Source organism: Dunckerocampus dactyliophorus, chromosome 15, assembly GCF_027744805.1.
Source record: "Dunckerocampus dactyliophorus isolate RoL2022-P2 chromosome 15, RoL_Ddac_1.1, whole genome shotgun sequence".
In the NCBI taxonomy this organism is placed as follows: Eukaryota; Metazoa; Chordata; class Actinopteri; order Syngnathiformes; family Syngnathidae; genus Dunckerocampus; species Dunckerocampus dactyliophorus.
In genome coordinates this window covers 7514284-7536294 of record NC_072833.1, presented here as the reverse complement: position 1 = coordinate 7536294, position 22011 = coordinate 7514284, and the positions used below count along the sequence as shown (strand labels likewise).

The 22011-nt window shown below is 43.1% G+C and overlaps 1 protein-coding gene across 15 annotated transcripts in view; it reads left to right on the top strand.

Moving 5' to 3' along the window:
- Nucleotides 1-22011, top strand: part of nav3 (neuron navigator 3) — a 307018-nt gene that overhangs the window by 243378 nt on the left and 41629 nt on the right. For 13 of the 15 annotated variants that reach the window (XM_054753819.1, XM_054753817.1, XM_054753825.1 and 10 more), the window contains 4 exons: nucleotides 225-1293; nucleotides 6875-6990; nucleotides 14198-14306; nucleotides 21101-21523. In XM_054753819.1, coding sequence (XP_054609794.1) covers nucleotides 225-1293; nucleotides 6875-6990; nucleotides 14198-14306; nucleotides 21101-21523 — 1717 coding nt within the window. Of the gene's footprint in view, nucleotides 1-224; nucleotides 1294-6874; nucleotides 6991-9167; nucleotides 10437-14197; nucleotides 14307-21100; nucleotides 21524-22011 lie in introns of those variants that run through there. The other 2 variants (XM_054753823.1, XM_054753832.1) reach the window with 2 other exon arrangements.

Sequence of the window (22011 nt, the reverse complement as noted above, 5' to 3'; positions counted from 1 at the left end):
CAAAAGTTTCCAGCAACAGAAAAGAATAGCTGAATTGTCAAGCTATGAGGTTTGCCAAGAGGGAGTAGAATGTTTGAAAGTTGACTTTCACTCACGCGCTTATTGTTGAATTTTGTAGTTAAAAGTTTCATTCACCTTCAGGCATGATCCATACTGTAGTAGATGTCGTAGTAAAATGGCTTATGGGTCCTAAAAAACTCATGGTGTTTCCTTGTTTCTTCCAGAGGCGATGAGGAGCATCCCAGTACCTGGCGGAATGAATGGAAGCGGTCTAGGTGGGACTGTTCCCACCAGCCTAAGTGGGCAGCAGCTGGCCTCTGCCATTCCCTCCCCTGCCACTAGCAAGTCTTGGCGCAGCAAGTCTATGAACCTCAAGCACAGTGCCACTTCATCCATGCTGGCCAGCCCCACGCATTCACCTTCTCCATCACCTTCACCAAATATCCAAGAGGGCATCCAAGCACATGGTAATGATGGGTCCAAAGTAGGTGGGCCCCAGAGATCCATGCTGGAGAAGTTCCGTCTCATTAACCCTCGATCAGCCTCCCGAGTATCACCATCTATGGCTGAAATGGCTCTGCAGGAGGAGGATGACCTTTCAGAGTATGGTGAAGATGGACTTACGCCCACAGGGTCTGTAGGCAGCAGCAGCAGTAGCAGCGCTACAGCCAAACTGATGCCCTCTAAGAGCACCACATCATCGCTGACTGCAACCAGCAAGACATCATCTTCATCCCCTTCATTTTCAAAGGGTTCTGCCAATGCTAGCAGGTCAGCAGGCACATCCAAAGACAAGGATGACAAAAGCAAGTCTGGGAGCAAGCTCCAATCCAAAGAGGAGCGGGAGTCTTTTGCAGACTCTACAAAGAAGACCTCTAAAATTGCCAGCCTTGTACCGAAAGGAGCCAAGCAAGGAAAGAAAGACGCTACAGCCTCCACGGGTTCTAGTGGCATCCCCAAGCCAGGACTTAAAGCCCCCTCTACAGCCGTGGCAAAGCCTCAGGGTCAGTCCCAAAGCCAGGCGGTCTTAAACAGCACTGCAAATCTGCGGGGAGGCGAGGGGGAGAGAGCCAAGATGGCAAAAGGTGGGCAAGGTTTCTTGCAGCGCTCCAGCGGAGGTCCAGAGGGCAAAAGAACTAGCATGACCTCCTCCACCAGCACCTCAGCCCTGTCTGGTTCCAATGGAATGCTGGCAGGAGGTGGAGCACTTGGGGGGAATGGTGTAGTTCAACTCCCACAGCAGCAACAGCACAACCACCCCAATACTGCCACCGTGGCTCCCTTCATGTACAGGTAAGAAATTCAACTGCATTATTAACCACATGTGGTTTCCTGATGTTACACACCCACAGAGATGCAGAAGGTGTGTAAATTTGCCCACCAGGGCTGATTTTCTCCTACGACAGCAAACGTAATCCAAGAAAGAAAATGCAGAAGAGCTGCCAAAGTCTCTCGGAGGCCTTTTGTTCTGAGGGAGAAAGAGAGTTTGCAATCCCATTAAACACGGCTTAATCCCTCACCCCTTCTCCCACTTCTGTCTACCTCTTCTCTCTGCCAACATTCAGCTGGCGCCTCCTTCCTTCGAGCATTAGCGCAACTTAGATCCCACACATTTAGAAAGTTTAAACCGCTGCAGCTGTTATTCCTTAGCTGAGTGATAGTCTTATTTATAACGGGGGTGTCACAAACGACCCACTCAGCAGTTAAATTATTATCATCAAGTATAGGTACATGTAGACATTATCACGTCAGCGCCCTTTCCTCCCAGAGAGTGACCAACAGACCTGCCAACAGGCATCCATTTTGACCACTGAACACGCCTGTACACTTAGCTGCTCTCCTGGCAGACACCCTGCCAGCCCCCACCCTGAGCCCAGTCCCCGAATCCCAGAGGTGTCAGTGCATGCCACACCGGCAAGCAACAAGCGTTGAACCTCAAAAAAAAACAGCAAAAAAAAAACCAAACCCTAAATGCACAATGAGAAAACTACATTTATCCAAGGGCCAGCCACCATGTTTTCCTCGTCTCCCCCGTTCAAACACTCTGTGCACTGGTTTCAACACCAAACAGAGTGAGCCATTTTGTCACTCATACAGTCTCTTTGACTTGGTGGGTGGAGGCGGGGCTGCTCGCATACACACAGGGTGCAGAAAAGTGAAGCCTCGTGAGGAGCAATGCAAGGTAACGTAGTAGAAATTAAATTCGTAGATTGCAATAGATTGTCGTCTATTTTTTATATTTTTCATTGTACTTTTCTTGCAAGTAATGTTAAAATCTCTTCTTGTCTCGTTCTCATTTAACCAATCTCGTGTATCGTCTCAAGTATCTCGTGACACCCCTGTTATTTGCATTTATGGTGACTAACAAAACGTTCATGTTGTTTCCTGGGTTCCATGTAGGTGAGCGCTGGTTTTACAGATAATGTACTGTACATGTCATTGTACATCTAATATCTCACAATACTGATGAATTGAGGCGTCAAAATGGGAGACCAAGTCAGCTGCGGGTGCTTTTTCAGGTTTTGATTGGCCAAAATGCGCTTGATAGCCTGTTATGTGTACAGACATTTTTGTATAACTCCACTGGTGTGGCTATAGATGTTTTAACACCAGAGTGGAGGAAATGTTCATTTTTTAACATATCAGTGTTATAGTGTGTTATATAGTGTTCATGGTATATATTGTAATATATAGCATCTGCGGGTACCCAACCCATTGCTCACAACCCACAATTCAGTCATTTTCTTCTGGGGGCCAGATGGTAAGCTCTGGCTGGCCAGATGTGGCCCGTGGGCCGCCCTTTGACACTCTGAACATGGCTGGCAGTCAGGGAGTTAATTAGCACAAATTAGGCTGTTGTTGTATCAAAATAAGCTATTTATAACAAAACCAAAGACTGCAGCCGTGGACACCCCCTATTTAGTCAGAATGGTACAATCTTGATCACGTGACATTTTTATGCGAGATCGATCGTCAAATCAGACTCCTCCGAATCGAATCGTCGAATAGTCGGCTATTCTAAGACACCCGTACTGTCTTCCAAAGCATTTTGAGCACAACCCAAGCGGTGTCGCAATTTGTTCACATAGAATTCCTTTAAAGTCATGTAACAGTCTTAAACTCCCCCTTTTTTCTACAGTATATATTTTGTGCAGCATATATTTGCACTGTTGCATCTACTGTTTTCAGAGTGTAGCCTACACCAAAGGAATTCCCACATCCCCAGACGCCTTACTGTTAATTAGAAGGTTTCAGCCATAATTCATAATGCAGTGAAGCAATTGTGGTGGGGATCCATGTGAGGACAGTTTTCTTCACATTCAGGTTTTACAACATTACCTTGATACCTTGTTCTCTCTCCTCTGCTTTGCGTGCAAATATCCTCCCCTCCGCTCCAAACTCTTGCATAATATTGCTTGCTCAGACTATCAGAACCTCTACCTTGCAGCCTTGCTTCTGCTCTGTGCAGAAAATATTGAAGGGCTTTGAAGCATAGAGAATTTAGTGCAAACTTACCACATATTGTGTATAAATATAACTCCTATTTAATGCATAATGGTAATACTTGAGCTATGAACAGAGGCCAGTTAACCTCCTGTGCACTGCTACCGTGTTGGGTTTTTGCGTTACATCGGCCATGTTGTGGAAATCCATCCTTTAAAGAGAATTGCAGGCAGGGATTATCGGTGTCAGTCACAAAAATCGAGCGATTGCACATTTAAACTAATCCTCACCTGTGCTGACTCGATTTGTGAGCTCTGAACATACCGGGAATTCTGTTGTCATATCAGCCCTGTTTCTTATTCCCTTTTCGCTTTAAATGCATCATCTGCAGCCATCAGCAGGTTGGCACTGAGTGTAAAAGCCTCTTGTGGTGTTGCAATTTACCACAATTCGCAGTCCAGTTTTGGCAATTTTGTTGAAAAACTATATTTTTCTCTCTCCCACATACACTTTTAGAACTGTGTATAAGTTTGGTTAATGTCCCACATTAATGTTTAACTGCAGGCTTGGTACTAAATTGCACTTTGACCTAATTTATTGGAATAGATAGACACTTTATTGATCTCCAAGAAAAATTCACATTTCCAGCAGCTGTGCAGAAATGTCACGATGACCTGAATCACTTAAATCACAAAATAAAATTAAATAACCCAGGAAAGACATGAGAGACAAGAAAAATAAGAAATAGAATAAGAATAACTAAACAAATGAATAAATATGCGACAGATCACGTATAATTTGTAGTGCAATAATACATCCATCCATCCATTTTCTATGCCGCTTATCCTCACTATGGTAGCGGGTATGCTGGAGCCTATCCCAGCTGACTTTGGGCAGGAGGCGGAGTAGACGCTGGACAATCGCAGGGCACATATAGACAAACAATCATTCATATTCACATTCATACCTATGGACAATTTAGAGTTGCCAATTAACCTAACATGCATGTTTTTTTGGAATGTGGGAGGAAACTGAAGTACCCGGAGAAAACACGCACGCACGGGGAGAACATGCAAAATCCACACAGCGATCCCCAATGGAGATTCAAACCCAGATCTTCCCGATCTCCTGACTGTGTAGCCAACATGCTAACCACTAGGTGGCCCGCAATAATACATAATAAATGATTAAAAAAACATCATAATGATAATACATAAAAATTGAATAGTCCTGTGTGTGTTTTTATTGCCCCCCCTCTGTTGTGTTGAAAAGCAGCGTGGCGTGGGGGAGGAATGATCTCCTCAGTCTTTCCGTGGAGCAGGGAAGTGATAGTCATCTGCCACTGAAACACAAACAAGGTTTACTGGACAGGATTCATTGTTTTATTCCTAGAATCACATGGGAATCACATATTGAAGTTTGGACTACTACTCTGCTGAGTAATGCTGACAAGACTCATTACATAATTCAATCACTCTTCATTATATAAAGCAGGGGATGCTAACAGCAGAAAGTAAAAGTTTGTATTCATAGTAAAACAGTTTGCAAAGCATCCTCTAAATGACAGAATCACCATCTCATAAATATGAATGACTTATTATTGCAGCAGCTATCTGCCTTCCCCAATTTATAACCTATTATTTTGGGTCTAAAGTGTTGTGCATGTCAGCGATAGAGAATAAATACGAATGCACTGAGGTAGGGAAAACATGATTTTTCACATGCTTGATTGGGTGACACTTTTTATCTGCATCTCTGCAGGTGGTACTTTTGCTGTGCGTGTAGGTGCCTTCAACACACTATAGTGTGTGTATTCTATTTGTATTGCCCTGTGTATCTGTTTGACTGTTTGTGTGTGTGCATGTGAGGCTGTTATCATCAAGTGTATTGAACCCCATCTTTGTTACTTCCGACAGGACTCTGATTACACGCACACATATTGCACACACACACAGAAAGTGTTTCATCCGAGATGTCCCCTCCTCCCTTTTGAGGTGTCCATCTGTTGACTATAGCAAAGCTCTTTTATCACTGCAGACACGCAATCCGCTGCCTTATTAATATATCAACATGAGGAAGACTCTGTTCCTTAACACTTCTTCTTGCTGTTTAATCAAACTTAAAAGTCAATAAGTAGCTCTTGCCATTAACTGGGAGAATTGTAATTTAAAAGGGTTGGGTTTGAACAGTTTATTTTAGTTTTGCTGCCAGTGCCAAATGTCCCAATGAAAGCCATTGAAAATGACCTTTTTGATCCCACATGTAAATTAACACAAACAAATGCAATTCTTTATGTATTAAGATTTCATTTTGGATTACTGGCTCCACCAGCGGGTGCTACCTTTTCCCATTTAAAGCATGCAGCAACATTTCTCACCCGTGTTTCTGAACTGAAGTGCATGTTGCTATTGATTAGGGATGAGCCGGATATTCGTTTTAGTATACGTTACGGATGAATGCATTTTTGCAGAGTACGAGCATGAAACGATTACAGCTTGATGCGTTTCAGGTGGCTGATAAGGTTTGATGTGTTGAAGCTCTGTTTTTTTTTCCCTCATCGCAGAGCAGTTAGTGCAACCAGCACACAAAATGTCTTCCTCTGAAACAGTCAATGTTTGTTTACAAGTGAGCTCAACGGAAGTTATGACGGGCCATTAACGTCACAGGCAGGAGAAAAAAGGGAGCACTTGATTTGCTCACCAGCACAGTGCCAGTAGTCTCACCTCATTGGAGCATATATTCTAATTTATGGGTTATCTGAGCTATTTTTATTATCGGATTTGTTATCGGATATATATATGTATGGGTCGTAATTTCTCATATGGGCCTGATAATTATCGGTCCAATATTTATCGTATTTATCGTACCACTAATTTTTACAGCGGTTTTGGGGAAACTGACATTTTTTGTGATTAGAGACACGAGTGAGGATATTTCTCTTTAGTGTAACTATAGAAATAGCTAGTTACCGCAGAAATACTCCCTCTAGTGGCTGTGAGCAGGGATAACATCAGTGTAACAGGATTTTAAGTCCAAATTATTCCAGACCTGTAGTGACTTTTAATTGTTTATCAGTAAGCATGATTAAAAACAAGCTATAATGTGTACATTAGTGTATTTCTTTCTGAATTTTTTGTACCTATTGTGTATACAGTCTTTGTACATTATATATTGCTTTAGTACCACTAGCAACACATTTTGTTTAATGAATAACAATAATAAAAATCACAATAATATGTCTCTCGACAATTATTGTATAAAAATGCCCTTCATTTTTTATAACAGTAATCTGTATATATTCTGTATTAAACTCCATTTTAATATAATTATCATCCTTGGGGAAACTATTGCAAAGACTTCGAGGAGGGCTATTTTATTTTCTACTCTTATCATGAAACCGCTTGGTATGATTTATTTTGTGTGCCTCTAGGACATTCTCAGAGAATGATTGCACCATGGTGGCCCCGGCCGACCCCTGCCTCAGCCCCACCAAGGGTGAGCTGGTCTACAGCAAGACAGCCAAACAGTGCCTGGAGGAGATATCAGGTATGGGGAACAACACATGCTGGGCTTCTCTACAGTGTGCAATGTCAATATGCCCCCATGCATTTACACACAAGATTAGGCACACTTGCACTTGTGGGATCTGCTTTATCTGTATTTGTACTTCATGTTGTTCTACAAAGGGGTGTGTAGATTAGAGGAAGGAAGAGGGGGTCTGCTGCAGCATTAAAGGAAAATGTACGGCTATACTTGCAAGATCGACACTGATGTGGCTCCTACAAGGTGCTAATCGTGTCCTTACAATGTGTGTTTGGAAGGTGATGGGTGTCTTTTTATGTCTATTTGGGTATCGCCCCCCTTCTGTGCTTGTGTTGTGCCGTGAATGGAAAAGGTCAGCGCTGACAGTTAGACACAGAGAGCATCTGTGGCTCTTTGTTTACACCCCCACGGCTGCCATCGTCTGTGACAATCCCCACACTGCGTCACACACGTATGACATATACAGAGCAAACACGGCTTCACTTGCAGGATAATCCAGTAGAAATATAGCGTGCATCTTGTGTTTTGGCCCTAAAGTTCTGGACTGTTTTTGTCGTAAAACATGCATGATGCAGCTGATTCTGGCGTGGAGGGGCTCTCATCTCTCAAGTGCATTTTATAGATTAAAGTAAAATGAAATGAAACTGCTTTCTGCTAATACAAACAGTGCCTGAACTGCATGTCATGTGAGATTTGGAGAAGTTGGAAGTGGCATACCAGACGTTTCGCTTCGACAGTGGCTTTTCCCAGGGTTTTAATTTGAAGGGTAAAATTAGACTGCAGTGCCGTCTGTTACTCTTTGTTTGGAGTCCATTCAAAGCACTTGTTGTTTGTTGTTGTCACATGTCCCGTTGCCGTTTCGCATCCTTTAGTTTGTGAACCCTTCCTTTGCAGAGGGGAGGAACTTAGTAGTTCTGCTGAAGATGTCATGGGATAATTTTCTCAACACTGACAATACAGATGTCTTCAATTTTATTGTGAACATCTGCACACTTTCATTGCTGTAACACATTCTGAAAAATCACACTAGTGACAGTACACAATACAACACAATAGTTTAACTTTGGCTTGGGACCGTACAGTACATGTATCACTTTTTGACTAGGACTTTTCTTGAAAAAAGTCTGAATAAGACAAGTTGCCTTATGTTTTGAGGCCTAGAGGGGGCGGTGTGGCTCAGGTGGTAGAGTGGTCACCCAACCTGAAGGTTGTACATTTGATCCTCAGTAAATCAGCAGGTGGCAACGACTTCCCTTCAAATGAGTCAGAGCTTTTCTTCCTGTCACTCACACATAGAGACCCGCTTGAAAAACGTGTCTCACAGGTTGGGTGATATTGAAAACATGATCTTGGTAGGGGTATGCTATGGTTAGTTTTTTCGGACAGACTTAACAAGTTATATTAAGGAACATCACATGGTTATTAACATGTCCGAAAAGGGAAAAAAAGAGCAGATTTAATCCTACCCCTTCTCCATATCTATTGCTGAGAATTAATTCCCACCATATCTTTTTCAAGCTGCCACTTATAATATTTTGTTTGCTTACATTTTATCATTGAAGTTTGTTCAATTCCAGTGTTTATAAGTATCACCATTTTCTAATTAAAGAGAAAAGGATAGAGAAATGGATTGATAGATTTTGCAGTGTCAAAGGAAAAAGAAGAACAAGGAAAATGTGTTGAACAATTTCAACGAAAAGATTAATATAGTCTTTTTTTTGTCTAGAAGAAAAGATGTATTTTATGTTCAGTGTCATCTTATAGTCTGGTATTTTAGATACCATGACACGTGCTCAGCAAAGCAGCACATATTTTTGGTTGTTTAAGGGTGGATTTTTGCTAAGTGTCAAGGGACACTGTACCTCTGTTCAACATGCACATGGCAGCTGGGGGCTAATAAAGCTTGCGCTGATTGATGAGTAATATGTTGGTTTTGCCATCTCATTGTTGATCCACGATAAGCTGACGGACTCAACGTTAAGCGCCTCCAGATAGCTTTTAATTAAGTTGGGCAGCGGCAAGGGGCGGCGAGCTTACAGGTGCACTATCCAAACACACCCTGAGAGGGAGAGAGATGGACAGACTGCAAGGGTGGAGGGATAGTTTGAGGGAGGAGAGATAAGGAGCTGGCAGGAGAAAGGAAAAGAATGAGGGAGGGGGGGATTAAGAGAAAGAGAGGATGCTCAACAGTGAGCGAAGAGAGAAAGAGCGATGCGAGTCCTCTTGCTGTGGCTTCACCACCCGCTCATTCTCCGCTGCGAGGAGACCGCCACAGAGTCAGGAGATGTGTAGCGGCGAGGTGGTAATTATGGGCAGGAGGAGAAGGGGGGCCAGATAAGAGTGAATGAAATAAGACTGTCGTTTAATAAGAGAGAAAAAGAGCGTGCAAGAAGGAGGAGGAGGAAAGAGAGGGAAAAAGGAGATGTAGCGAGTGGCTCATTCACACCCCTGACTGTGGTGAGAGAGGCAAGAAGACACACAGCATGAGGACCGGAGAGGAAGCGGTGAAGGAGCTTGATAGTAAAATGTGATGGAGACTATGGATTATATGGACTATCTACCTGAAGGGGTTTTTTCTCTCACCTCAAACCAGGACCACAGATCAGGAGGCGTGGGACACGTGTCTCTACCGCCTCCACCCCCATCCTTTGGTGTCATTTGCAGCAACAGTCCAGCCAAGATGAATGCACTGCAGGTGGATGTACGCGCACACTTAGATTTACCTGCTGAGTCAAAGGCAGCAAAGAGGTAAGCCAGAAAAAAGGGAGGGGTTCAGTGAGAAGACATGAAGAGGGGAGCAGAGTTCTCAGTGTATCAAGGAGGCAGCCCAGCTCGGCGGCCTCCCCAACCCCTTCCGGACAACCTCAACCTGCGGATCAAGCAGCGCTCCCTTACCAATTTAACATTGCACAGTGATGGCGAGCAACGGGTGTACGCTTTTCAGCTGGACAAGCCTCCGCCTCGCCAACCTCAGAGCTCTTCGGCATTCCCTTCTTCACAACGGGCGGGGGGCAGCCTGCAAGGAAGCCCGAGGAAGGAGGCAGTCACTCGAACCGGAGGCACCCGAACCCGATCCCTGTCTCTCTCCCTCACTAAGGTGCTGTCCCAGTCAGAGCACTCACTCATCCCCGTCCCTTGGCGGTGCACAGCTGCAGGTGGAAGGCCACAGCGGGCTTCTTACAGCGGCCATCCTCGGACCGAGCCTGCTCACAAGGCCACAGGGGAGGCAGGCACAGATGAAGATGGCAGCAGCGGGCGTTCTGATGAGGACTCGGCAGTAGGGACGGGCGGTGGAAAGCGGGGAAGCAGGGAGAAGGATGGTGGCTATTGGGCAGAGGAGGAGGTTTCAGGGGGAGGGCCTCGCGAGGGGACGGCTCAGCTGGATAAGGATGTGATCCTCACCATGCTGGGGGACCTGGAGCAGGTGCTGCACAAACAACCTCGCTCACGTAAGTCAGCAGTCACATTAGATTCCTTCGCGATGACACACCATTACCATGACATTTGCGACGCCCCCTATGGGATATGCTCAGAATGATCACATGCTGCATGTAATACAGGTGTCCTCAAATTTTATAATTGTTTCACAAATGGTCATTGCCTTATGGGCACATACCTGTCAACACCGCCGGGAAACTACACAGTTGTCCCTCGCCACATCACGGTTCGAATTTGGTGTCTTCACTTTACCACTGTTTTTCAAAAATATATAAATTAATAAATCACGTTGATTCGTGGTTGAATACAGCCTATTAGTTAAAAAAAGTATGCATATTTAAGCAGATTGTATGTATTTCTTGCTTAAATGAAGCATTTTCAAGCATAAAAATTGCCAAATTAGCTTAAATAAAAATATAAGCCATTAAGAAGACACATTGCAATTATGATATGCAATAGTCTACACTGGTCACTAGGTGTCAGTAGATGAAACATACAAACACCAGACTTTATCACCAGAAGAGGCTTTTATTGCAGGTTTGAATTATCTCAGAACAGGCACAATAATAACAACATAATTAAAATGATAACAACACGGGCTACTTTTGCGGCCGTAATCCACCTAACATCATTTTCTGTCCACACGTCCAGAACACATTTATTGTGACACACACAAGCACAAGTGGTATTTATGCCGTAAATGTATTATTTTCTCTGGTTATATCTACTATATTGGGTAATGCGACTGTAAAGGTGACTATAGGGGTGCTATTTCATGTCCAGAGGGCTCTGTTAATGTTAAAACCCGTATTTAGAAGGCCTTAAGCAGGTTTTATATGCTCTAACTCCAAAAATATTCCATTCATAAAAAAGGAAAAACCTACTTTGCGGAAATTTACTTATCACGGTCGTGACTGAACCAAATAACCGCGATAAACGCGGGCAGATTACTGTATTTTGCCCTTCTTTCCTGGCGCCCTTCTGTGTTACTAGTTTCCCATATTTGAAAATTCATATGAAATTAAAATTCCTTTCTGGTTATGCTGCACAGTTTCCAATCCGCTCGGAATAGGCAACATCGGCCTAATGCAGCCTGTAACTGGTAAAGTCAACAGTCGGGTCTTTACACCAGCACAGCACACCCTTTACATGGCGCCACATAGCATAAGGCTGAAAGACCTTGACATACCTGGCGCTGCAGAACTGACTCGTCTCTTATTTCAATTAAAAGCACAGCGTTCAAATGCACACAAGCGCTCCTTTGCATATGATTGCCTCGTTTATTAAGTTTGCAGCCACGCTCATTCACACGAGGTGTTGCAAAGCACATAGCTAGATCGATCTATAAATAAATATTCATTAAGGCTGACTAAATCTTGCACCACCTGTATAATTAGCATAGTTTATTAGGCTAATAGTCTGTAAATATAACCAGTTTGTATTGCAATTAGATGCCGTACTTTGTATTCCACAGGAGTGAGTCCCGGCTAACAGTCATTCTTGACCTGTTTATACTGCATTTTTAAAAAAGCCATTTCTTGGGGCGTACCTTTGAGCACAAAGCTGTTAAATAACTTCCAAGGCAGTATGCGCTGGTGTCCGTATATACAGAAATCCAGCGCCCATTAAGAAAAATGGTTGGCTAAGCAGGGATTTATACAACATGTAACAGATATGATGTGAATGAATTATAAGAAGGGGTAAGATTAAGTAAGGTCTGCTTCTTCTTACTCTTTTTTTTTTGCGTGATGTTCCTAAAAGTAACTTTTTTTAAGCATGTCTGTATGATAAACCATCCCATTTGGAAATAAATGACGTGCATTTGAAGAGGTCTTACCCTCTGTCCTGCAGATATGCATTTTATAGTATATTAGGATATGAGGTTCAAGGGATTAAGCTGCATGCATGTCTTCCCCTCTTTCTGTTCCACAAATGGATGCTGAGCCTGGAAAGGGCTTGAAGGTGTCATGTTGTGCAAGAATGTTGGCTTTTCTCATTTTAATGTTTGCCTGTGGGCTCGAGTTCAGGTGAACCTCACACATAGACACACATACTGTTCCACGCTATAAATGTGTAATACTGGAATGTAGGCTATACGATGCTTCTTAACGTTGCATTAAGTGTTCGTTCAAGATGGAGACCCCTGGAGACAGATGTCTCTGTAATGGAATAGAAAATGTGTCTTTTTAGCATAAACGACAGAAAAACAATGAAAGAGTAGTTGGGATTTCAGCTTATGTAAGCGATCGAAGCAGTGCATGATCTATTATCCAGAGGGGTCTTGGCTTGCATGGCTGATGCAAATCAGTTTGGAATTTCAGTACAAAGTTTTCTTCCAAAATTTAAGGTTTATCATGGATTTTCTAATTTGCCGCTACGTGATTTGTAATGCAGCTGATATGAGGTCAGTGGTTTGGAACATGTGGCAACACCTCAGCCTCACTTAACTTGCCGTCTGTGTGCTCTGGCCAGTCAAAACATGACCTCAATTATACCAGACTCGTCTTTAGCTTCCCTGAGGTCATCAGCAAGGTCGGCACAGAAAAATTGAGGGCAAGTGTCAACATGTATATATATTTATAGATAATTTAGGTGGTGTTTGTCTTTCACGATTATGCCCTTGCGTTAATTTTTCATCTCGGTCACAGTCGGTGCACCATTCCTAGACTGAATAAAAATGAGTTTCACTGCAGTATACTGTTGTGTCACATCCATTTAGGACATTAGGCTTTCTAGCATCTGGTAAGTGCTGTCAGTGCCACCAAAGCAGCCACTCGTCTGTCATATTTGGTGAAGCGCACAACTCAAACAATGTGTATTGCCACGCATCATGCCCCGAAACAAGGAGATTGCTGTCAGTGCACAAGATTACTTTCATACTGGCAGTGTTCAGATCAGTCATTTTTGTACTGTGCAGGGGAAAATGCCAAGAGAAGAATGCAGAGCCTTTTTCGTGCAAACTGTGGATTCCTATTTGGAATGTGATCAATCAGTGCAAGCCCAGTGCAAGTCAACTCTAGAAGTATTTTGTATCTATACTTAGCTTGCTGTTTCTTTTCAATATTGAGCATAAACACATCAACTGTTTTCCTTCTGCTGCTACTGGAACTTTAAAACTCTTTGCCCCACCCTTTTGACTTTTGGAATTGCATCCCAACTCCGGGGATCAACTCACTCTACATCCAACATCTATTCTTTGCCACATGCTAATTATCCGTGCTGTGGTCCCAGCCTGCAGATGTAGCTTGATGAGGTAACAGGCCAGATTAATCAGAACAGACAAGTCGATACTTTTATGTGCCTGCAGCTTATACTTCTGAACTGTTGGCCCTCCCGGTGCTTATAAACAGCACTCCTTCAGTTGATGGCTGAATCAAATAAAGAAGCGCTTTAAAATACAGAAGATTGTTTCATGGCCGTGACTCTCAAGGATTTGGTGGGAGGGTAAGAAAAAGCGACAGGGAAGAAAAGGATGTCTGACAGAGTCTGCTTTCGTAGGCACGAGCTAACTGAGCACACGGTGTCATGGCACGACATTTCCTGCTCAGCCTAGAGACCCTTTGTCAGTTGCATGACAAATAATGTGTCTAGAGTTCATAGAAAAAGACTACATGATGACTTCCAGTGACCATTTATTATTGTTTTCCCCTGTAGGGACATACAGCGACAAGTGATGAAAAACCGTGTGTCAGATGTTCTTTTCTCCTGGGGTGGGGGGAGAGAGCTGAGAATGTGTGTGCAGGTTTCGACTAAATCGAATGTGTGTCTGCAGGAGAGGACCCCGAGACGAGACGGATGAGGACAGTAAAGAACATCGCTGACCTGCGGCAGAACCTGGAAGAAACCATGTCCAGTCTAAGGGGGGGACAAATCAGCCACAGGTAGGCAAAGAGATGCTACTCCCTGGAATGACTTAGTATTCTCATAATATCCTGTTATGTTATTCTTAAATATTCATTAAATATCAATGGCATAATAATACCTGTTTTAATAGCTCTTAGCATTAAGTTTTGTTGTACTTCAATGAAAAGACTGTTTTAGACTATTATGGTAGCCCAAGTCAAGTATTACATATTACCATACTGACCTGAATATACATTTTTTTCCTTCCTCCAGTCCGAAAAATACAGGTCATCTTATATGCAGGGTCTAGAGCTCTATACAGTAGATCCTCGATAGTCACAGGATTTACCTTCCATGCTAACTAGCGAAAATCTGCCAGTAATTGATACATAAAAATGTCTATTTTAGCAAAGCCTCCTGCTAGGTTAACGTTGAGGTTCACCTCCAATTTCGGACCAACATTTGCGATGAAAGTCTATTCTATCCATTTTCTATGCCGCTTCTCCTCATTAGGGTTGCGGGGGCATGCTGGTGCCTATCCCAGCTGACTTCGGTCGACAGGCGGGGTACACGCTGGACTATAGACAAACAACCATTCACACTCACATTCATACCTATGGACAATTTTGAGTCGCCTATTATGTGGATTTTATTTATGGATTTATTATGGATTATGGATTATACCCGGAGTACCCGGTTTCCTTGCATATAATTGGCGACTCTAAAACCCACCCGCGGGAGAACATGGATTGTTTTATGTATGAAAATACACTTATATTAAGTTTTTATAGACAAACTAATAAACTTTCATAAAAGTTTCTCAACTAGGAGCATTTGTATAGTTTTTGCAACCTGCTCCAATGATTGTTCTAGTTCTGCTTTTACTGGCACAGTGTGCGCTGCCCAACTATTATGGCAGTACTCCCAACTTTGAAAGAGTCCAAGCTGATATCGACCCCCCACCTGGCTCGCTCAGCCAATCGCAAGCAGGCACTGATGTAGAAATAAATCTGAGAATGCTGAGAAAGCTGCCAGTGGATATTTTAAGACAACTAAGCCTCTGGCACTGGAGATTCAACTGTAGTCTGGGAGTTTGGGCTGACAATTGCTCTTAGCTAAAAGGCTTAGAAGCACAAAACTGTCGTAAATGTCTTGGAATTAAGATTCAAGAGGGGTTAAAGAGTCTACTAGGCCACAACATAAGGTGCACCTGAATCTAATGAAATCCTGTATCAAAAAATCTTCCCATACATAAATAATACTGTCATTGTGTAGGCAAATGAGCACATCCTTTAAGTCAATGCACCAATATTTTCCTGGTTAAATGTCAGGCTGTGGGGTGGCTGCAGTTTATAAAGCGCCGCTCTCAGCTCTAATATTCTGACTGAAGTGATGCGTGGTGAAGCTGAGACATGTTTGGCTTCCGTGGAACGCTCTGAAGCCAGCACACGCATTTTGAAGGAGGCGGCCAACAAACAGTGACATAACCACTGACAATTGTTTTTGTAAAGGAAGGAAAATGTAGGGTTTTTTTATGCAACAACAAAGCCCTTCATTCCCTTGAATCTTAATTTCACATGCATGACTGTGCCTCTGTGCACAAAGCAAGCTCCATAAAGACACGATTGACCTAAACACCATGGCGTGTCCCATTACTTTTGAATGTGTTGTATATCCTTGACTAAAAGAGGCAGAGCTGATTTTGACATCTTCCTCATTGCCATCGGAAGATGCGTCCCAAATTATTCATGACACTCTATTAACATTCCCGTATTCTTCTACCTATTTCCTGCATTTAATTAAAACTTGTTCACCTGCTGGCTCAAGCACATCACATTGACAGAGTAGGGACTCGGATATCATGATGATAACTATTGGTCATTTGTCCCCAGACTTCCCTCTCAGTCTATTATTTTGGCCCATTTACCAAGGGAGATGGTGCAGACAGCCATGACAGATGGCTTTCTGTGCATGTGCATGTATGTGTGTGTGCATGGGTGTTTGTTTTCTATTTCTTATTTCTCCCTCCGAGGGTTCTCAGCCAGCCACGATCAATGCGTCGCTGTTGTTGTGCCACCACATTTAATTCAATGTAGCACTGAGGGGTTTTTTTTTGCGGGAGGTGGGGGGGGGGGCTCTCATTTACATGCATGGTACACAATGTGGATAAAACATTTACATGACCAGCAGTGCAGAGGCTACATGGACTGCAATAATCTAAAACGACAACACATTGAATCAGATAATTTTTGCCCCATTTTTGGTCATTAATGTAAAAATTTAATGAATGTTTAATAGTGGGAAGGAAGGTGATAACTGCCTTAGTGGATGCATGCCAATTCAGTCCATGACAAAAGACTGGCCAGACCACCTTAATCTCCCCCCTGGATAAGAAATGGCTGTAATCACCGTGAAGCTTTGAATCATCAAAGTAATTAATCACCGTTACGCTTGCACGCACATGACAGTCATGCTCATCACGCTTTCTCAACTTCGGGATTCTTATGTCCTCTAAGCTTAGGTACACGAAATGCAGTGACAGCTGCATTAAAGGTGCCCTGTTATGCAATTTGCACTTTTTATTGATATTGTGATTGTTATAACAGTAATATGTGACCCTACAGCCACCAAAGTTTATGACCACCGCACGTCAGAAAAATCAATCACGAATGCTCCAATTTGGAGACAGTCGGTTTCGAAGTTCCAGCTTTCCATGGTGTCATGAAGGAAAAACTCCTTGCCCATGGACATGATATCGCCTCTGACCTCCCCCCATATGGATGATCCCACCCTGTGCATATGCCCACCACTCCAAAGAGGGCAGCTTTTTAAAGTCGCAGGCTTCGCTACACATCTTATCAGTTTAATTTTGTAGGGATTATTAGCCTTAATCATGCATAATACAACCCAAATGTTTCATTACCATTCAAAATGCGTTCATAATTCCCTGAAAAAGCTAAGCAGCTTATCAAACTGAAGGATTGTTATTTTTTTGTGTGTCACATCAATAAGATCCAGACATGTTTTCCTCTCCTCAGACACTCACTATCGATCCAAATACACAATTAATTCTCCTAACCTATAGCGCAGGATTGTATTTGTATTGATTGGCATCAGGAAGAGAAAGTCGGTGTTAGAAGAAAATGTCATATCTTCAAAGCTCAATCACTGTTCTCATCTTTTTGGGCTCAGTGGATCTCTATCTGGGGATTCAACAACGTTTCAGGTGACATTCTGACATTCTGGATGTAATAGCTTCACTCGGCCGGCTTTGTTTGTGTTGTGTTTACACTCGGAGTACACGAACAACAAGCCCGAAGCTAAATTATTCATTGCTTTGGAAGTGAGCAGATAGCCGTTGAAGTGTGTGTCAGAAGAAAAACAATCCTTTTTTTTCAGGGGCTAGCCACACGGAAATTTTTTCAGGTCAAAACGGCAAAGTATTTTATCATTTCAGCCTTTCATCCACACCGGTCCACACGTTCTGGGTGACCTTAACGCAGCTAATTTTTTTTAAACGTTTCCAGAGGGGGATAATCTGAAAATGTTGCCTTATCGTTTTCGTATAGACAAGCAACCCACTTCTTTTTGAAAACGATAACGTCACTGACCCATCGCCGTCACAGGACCAGAAGTGAGCGCTGCCAAGGCGCCAACATAATTGAATATTTCCACTAGCATGACTCACCCCAGTCGACATTCTCCTGATATTTTCTTGTCTTGTACTCCAAAATGACTCGCCGAAGTCATTCCAATTCGGAAAACAGAAGACGACGACTTATGCGGAGGCGTTCTTTCTTCTTCTATGGTTCGGTGTGTCACGTGGTTCTGTCTGTGTGTCTGCTCACAGCGCCACGCGTACGTGTGTCTTGTGTATTACATTGTTTTCACTCAGTGATCCGTTCCCATCTGGATGCAACTATTTGGTAATCCGGCACAGTGTGGACGCAAAATTTTTCAGTCTGCCAAAAAAAAAAAGAAATCAGGGGCTTAGTAGTGCACAGTTTGGCATTGAGTTGTCGCTTTTCCAACTTGTAATTCAGAGAAGGCTCTCATTCAGCGTTTTAGCCCTTTAAGTGCCAAAGTTGCAAAATTGCAACAAGCAACATTGCTGAACTTAACAAGCCATTTCTGCAAATATGGTGCCTCATGTAGTTAATATTTTACACCAGGAGATGGCGGAAATCTGTAACATCAATCTGAGCAACATTTGTGGGCGTTTCTATGCAAAGTTTATACGTTTATAGACTTTGAAGCCTCTTGTGCATGACAAAAAGTTTGGACAACTACATCTAAATAGTTTCTTTCAAAGCTACTGCAGATTTTGTCTTACTGTAGAAGAAATACAGCTCATCGATTACTATAGTCGCCGCTTGATTTTTATTTGCCGGTCGTGAAAAGGGCTTAATTTTTATCTTTATAAGAAAAAGAAATTTTGAATACAGGCATTCCTCCAATTCCACATCTACATTATCTATACTGCTTACCTGTGCGATCATATATTAGCTTGTGTTCTCCCAGTGGCAGAGACAGACATTTGCTATCGGGGTGGCCAAGGTGAGACCATTACTCACATAGGGATGGCAATAAGTGGCCGGAAAGTGACCGGGGGTGACAACGGCCACCACTGGCCACGCCGTAGCTCCACCACTGCTTTTGGACCGTCTATTAGAGCAATTAATAGCTGAGCAGTGTGGCAAGGACATATTTTCAATGCATAGTTTCTGGATTCTGCTCATCATCATGGCAGCCAAATTCTCACAGGGCAAAATACGGAAGTGGATGCAGGTTGGCACTCCTGTTTTGACTGTGGACTCCTTGGTTTAGACGCCCACTCATGTTGCTACAGAGAGCTTTCAATATTAACAGATTTATGTGCTGAATCACGCTTCAGAATTTAAGTCAAAGTCAACATAATGAGAAAACTTGACCCGAACCGACCAAAGTAGTCATGGAAAACTTACCTACCGCTTGCAGTTCATGCAAGACGTGGTTTTATTGACAGCTCCTCCACAAAATAGCCAGCTCTTTTCTGTTGCGTGCTGTAGTGAAACGTGTCCGAGCAGAAACAGAGCCGCGTTTGTCGAACTTGTCCCCCAGCCATGGGGGTGGCCACTGGGTTGGCCAGATAGTGACCAATGGTGGGCACGGCCACCCTGTAGCACCACCACTGTTGTTCACCAGGCTGCAGGTTTTGAGGCCAGTTTGTAGCATGTTGACGGTGGAAATGTAGCGCTTCTGCAGACACACAGGACGCCACCATTTTACACCTATGTCACGTCAGTACATTGTACATCCATGCTGTGTTATTATGCTGTACATTTTATGTTTTTATCAGGTATTACAATCAACTTTGTGTGAATGACAAATGAGAACAATCACAGATGGGCAGGGTTTCCCACAAACAGAAAAAAATATTTCTTAAATAAGAAATCTGCAAATATGCGGAGCTGCAAATGCTGAGCGAATTGGTGAGGGATCCACTGTGTAGTATTTATTCTTATGCGAGATGTGTTTTTACCTGTATGTGTCTGAATACTCTCAGCATTATTCCTCCACTTTCCAGCCCGATCCTTCATCCTCATGCTCCTTAATCACAGCATCTATACACGCACACCGTCTCCCTCCGTTTGTTAGTCTCTCCCTTCTCCCTCTGCCGCTGACTCCAGATAACGATAAGCTGATTTTTGCAAGCCACATTATATACCAATGTTATCAAGACTGGGCACGGTAAATTGATTTGCATTTTCAGTGTGTTATGGTGTCAGATTTTTTTGGCACCACAAAACATGACATTGCGTGTGTCACTGGGATTGTGTGTGTGTGTGTGTGTGTGTGTGTGTGTGTGTTGACATCAGAAGCTGTTGATAGAGATCTGATGTGAATATGGCTGGCATCGCTGCCCTTCTCATGCTGGCGCCTGGCATCACAGTGGTGCCCACTCAATAAACGCATGGCACACAAACACACGCTTCCAAAACATACCTCGTTTTGTGACTTGATAAGTGAAGTAGTTGCACAGAAGTTGATGCTAAGTTTATCCAAATAGGCGCACGTCCAACTTTGCAAACATAAATGTAATTCTTGAACCTACTACTATACATACAAATCTTTACATTTAATCAAATCTATTTTGAAAATATAAAATATAAAAAAAAAAAACGTTATACTCCTGTTTGTTTTTTTAGATGCAGTGCACTTTTTTCCCAGCAGAGAGAGCTCCAGTTTGGTACCGCCACATGCTTTGATGTCCAGCTGTGAGGGATCACTGTATTTGTGTGTCATCTACAACTAATTACATTTTTTTGAACAATTAAAGATTGAGAAAGATTGAGCTAAACTACATCTTCATTTTTTGCTGTGTCCTGACAGCTTTAGATTAAAAAAAAGCCTTGTGGCTTAATAAGGGATGATTATAAAGTCATAATAGCATATTAATCATGATGGAGGCTGTGTAATTATCACTAGAGGCTTGTTCAGTTTGAATTATTTTATTGTTTGTGAGTCAATATGGTGCAATTATTTACATTCTTTGTTGTTCATGCTTGAAAAGCGTCAAATTAAGTGTGGCATTTGGAAGCATTCGCTTGATGGTCAGATGGAGATGTCACTGCGTCATGCAACGCAGCACTTTGGTCTGACGTTTGTCTCATGGGAGACTTCATTTTCTTCTCCTCCTCCACTTTACAAGTTTACACGCTGGAAGAGGCAGCACTTTGTTTTGACCTTCACACCATGTTATTTTAGTCAATTTGTGGCACATCCCCTCCCCAAAAAAATCTGCTGAGTCAGAGTAAATATCCATACATTTCCTCTCTCTCTGTCTTGGCAGCACACTGGAGACAACCTTCGACACAACTGTAACCACAGAGGTCAATGGGCGGAGTCTTCCTGCCCTCACCACACGCTCCTCCCCCATGGCCTGGCGCCTGGGTCAAACGCAAACGCCGCGTCTCCAGGCGGGCGACGCCCCCTCTTTGCCCGGCAGCTATGCTGCGCCTCGGGCGGCTACAGCGGGCGCCGGCACCACCACAGCGGGGCGCTACAGCGGGCACTCTGATCCCTCCAGGTTTGTGTACAGCGCCCCCCTGAGACGAGCGGTGGCGGCGGCAGGGGCACGGGGGGTGGAGCAGGGTGAGAGGGGGGGAGGAAGCGGAGGAGGGCTGGAAGGCGGGACGCAGATGGAGATGGCGGGGTACATGAGTGATGGGGACATCCTGGGGAAGAACGGACGGATGGATGATATCACCAGCGGGTAGGATGATTAGTGCTAACGCATTCTAACTTTTTTTGCACACTTGAAAATCACGTGTTTATGACTATATGTATTTTATTACATAATATAATAATTTTGTATAACATTTCGATGGCATCTTTCCTCACCGTATGCAAAATTTGATCCGATTAAGGGATTATTACTAATTTTGTTGTAAGGTGATTTAAATATATACTTTAACTGCTATGCATTTGATTTTTTAAGCAAGCAAGGGTGTCCAAACTTTTTTTTTCCCTGCATACAAACAAACTGAAAGATATTGGGGGGGTCTCTTTTTTACATTTTGTGTACTAAAGATGATAAAGCCCATCCAGTGTAGGTCAGTATATCCTCAGCTATCTGCACTAAGCAATGACATCTTCCAAAGAAAACATTTAATAATACATCTTATTACTTACTAATTTATTTTATTTTTAGAATATGCCGAGGGCCAATAAAAAAAAGAGATTCAAAAATGGCCCCTGGGC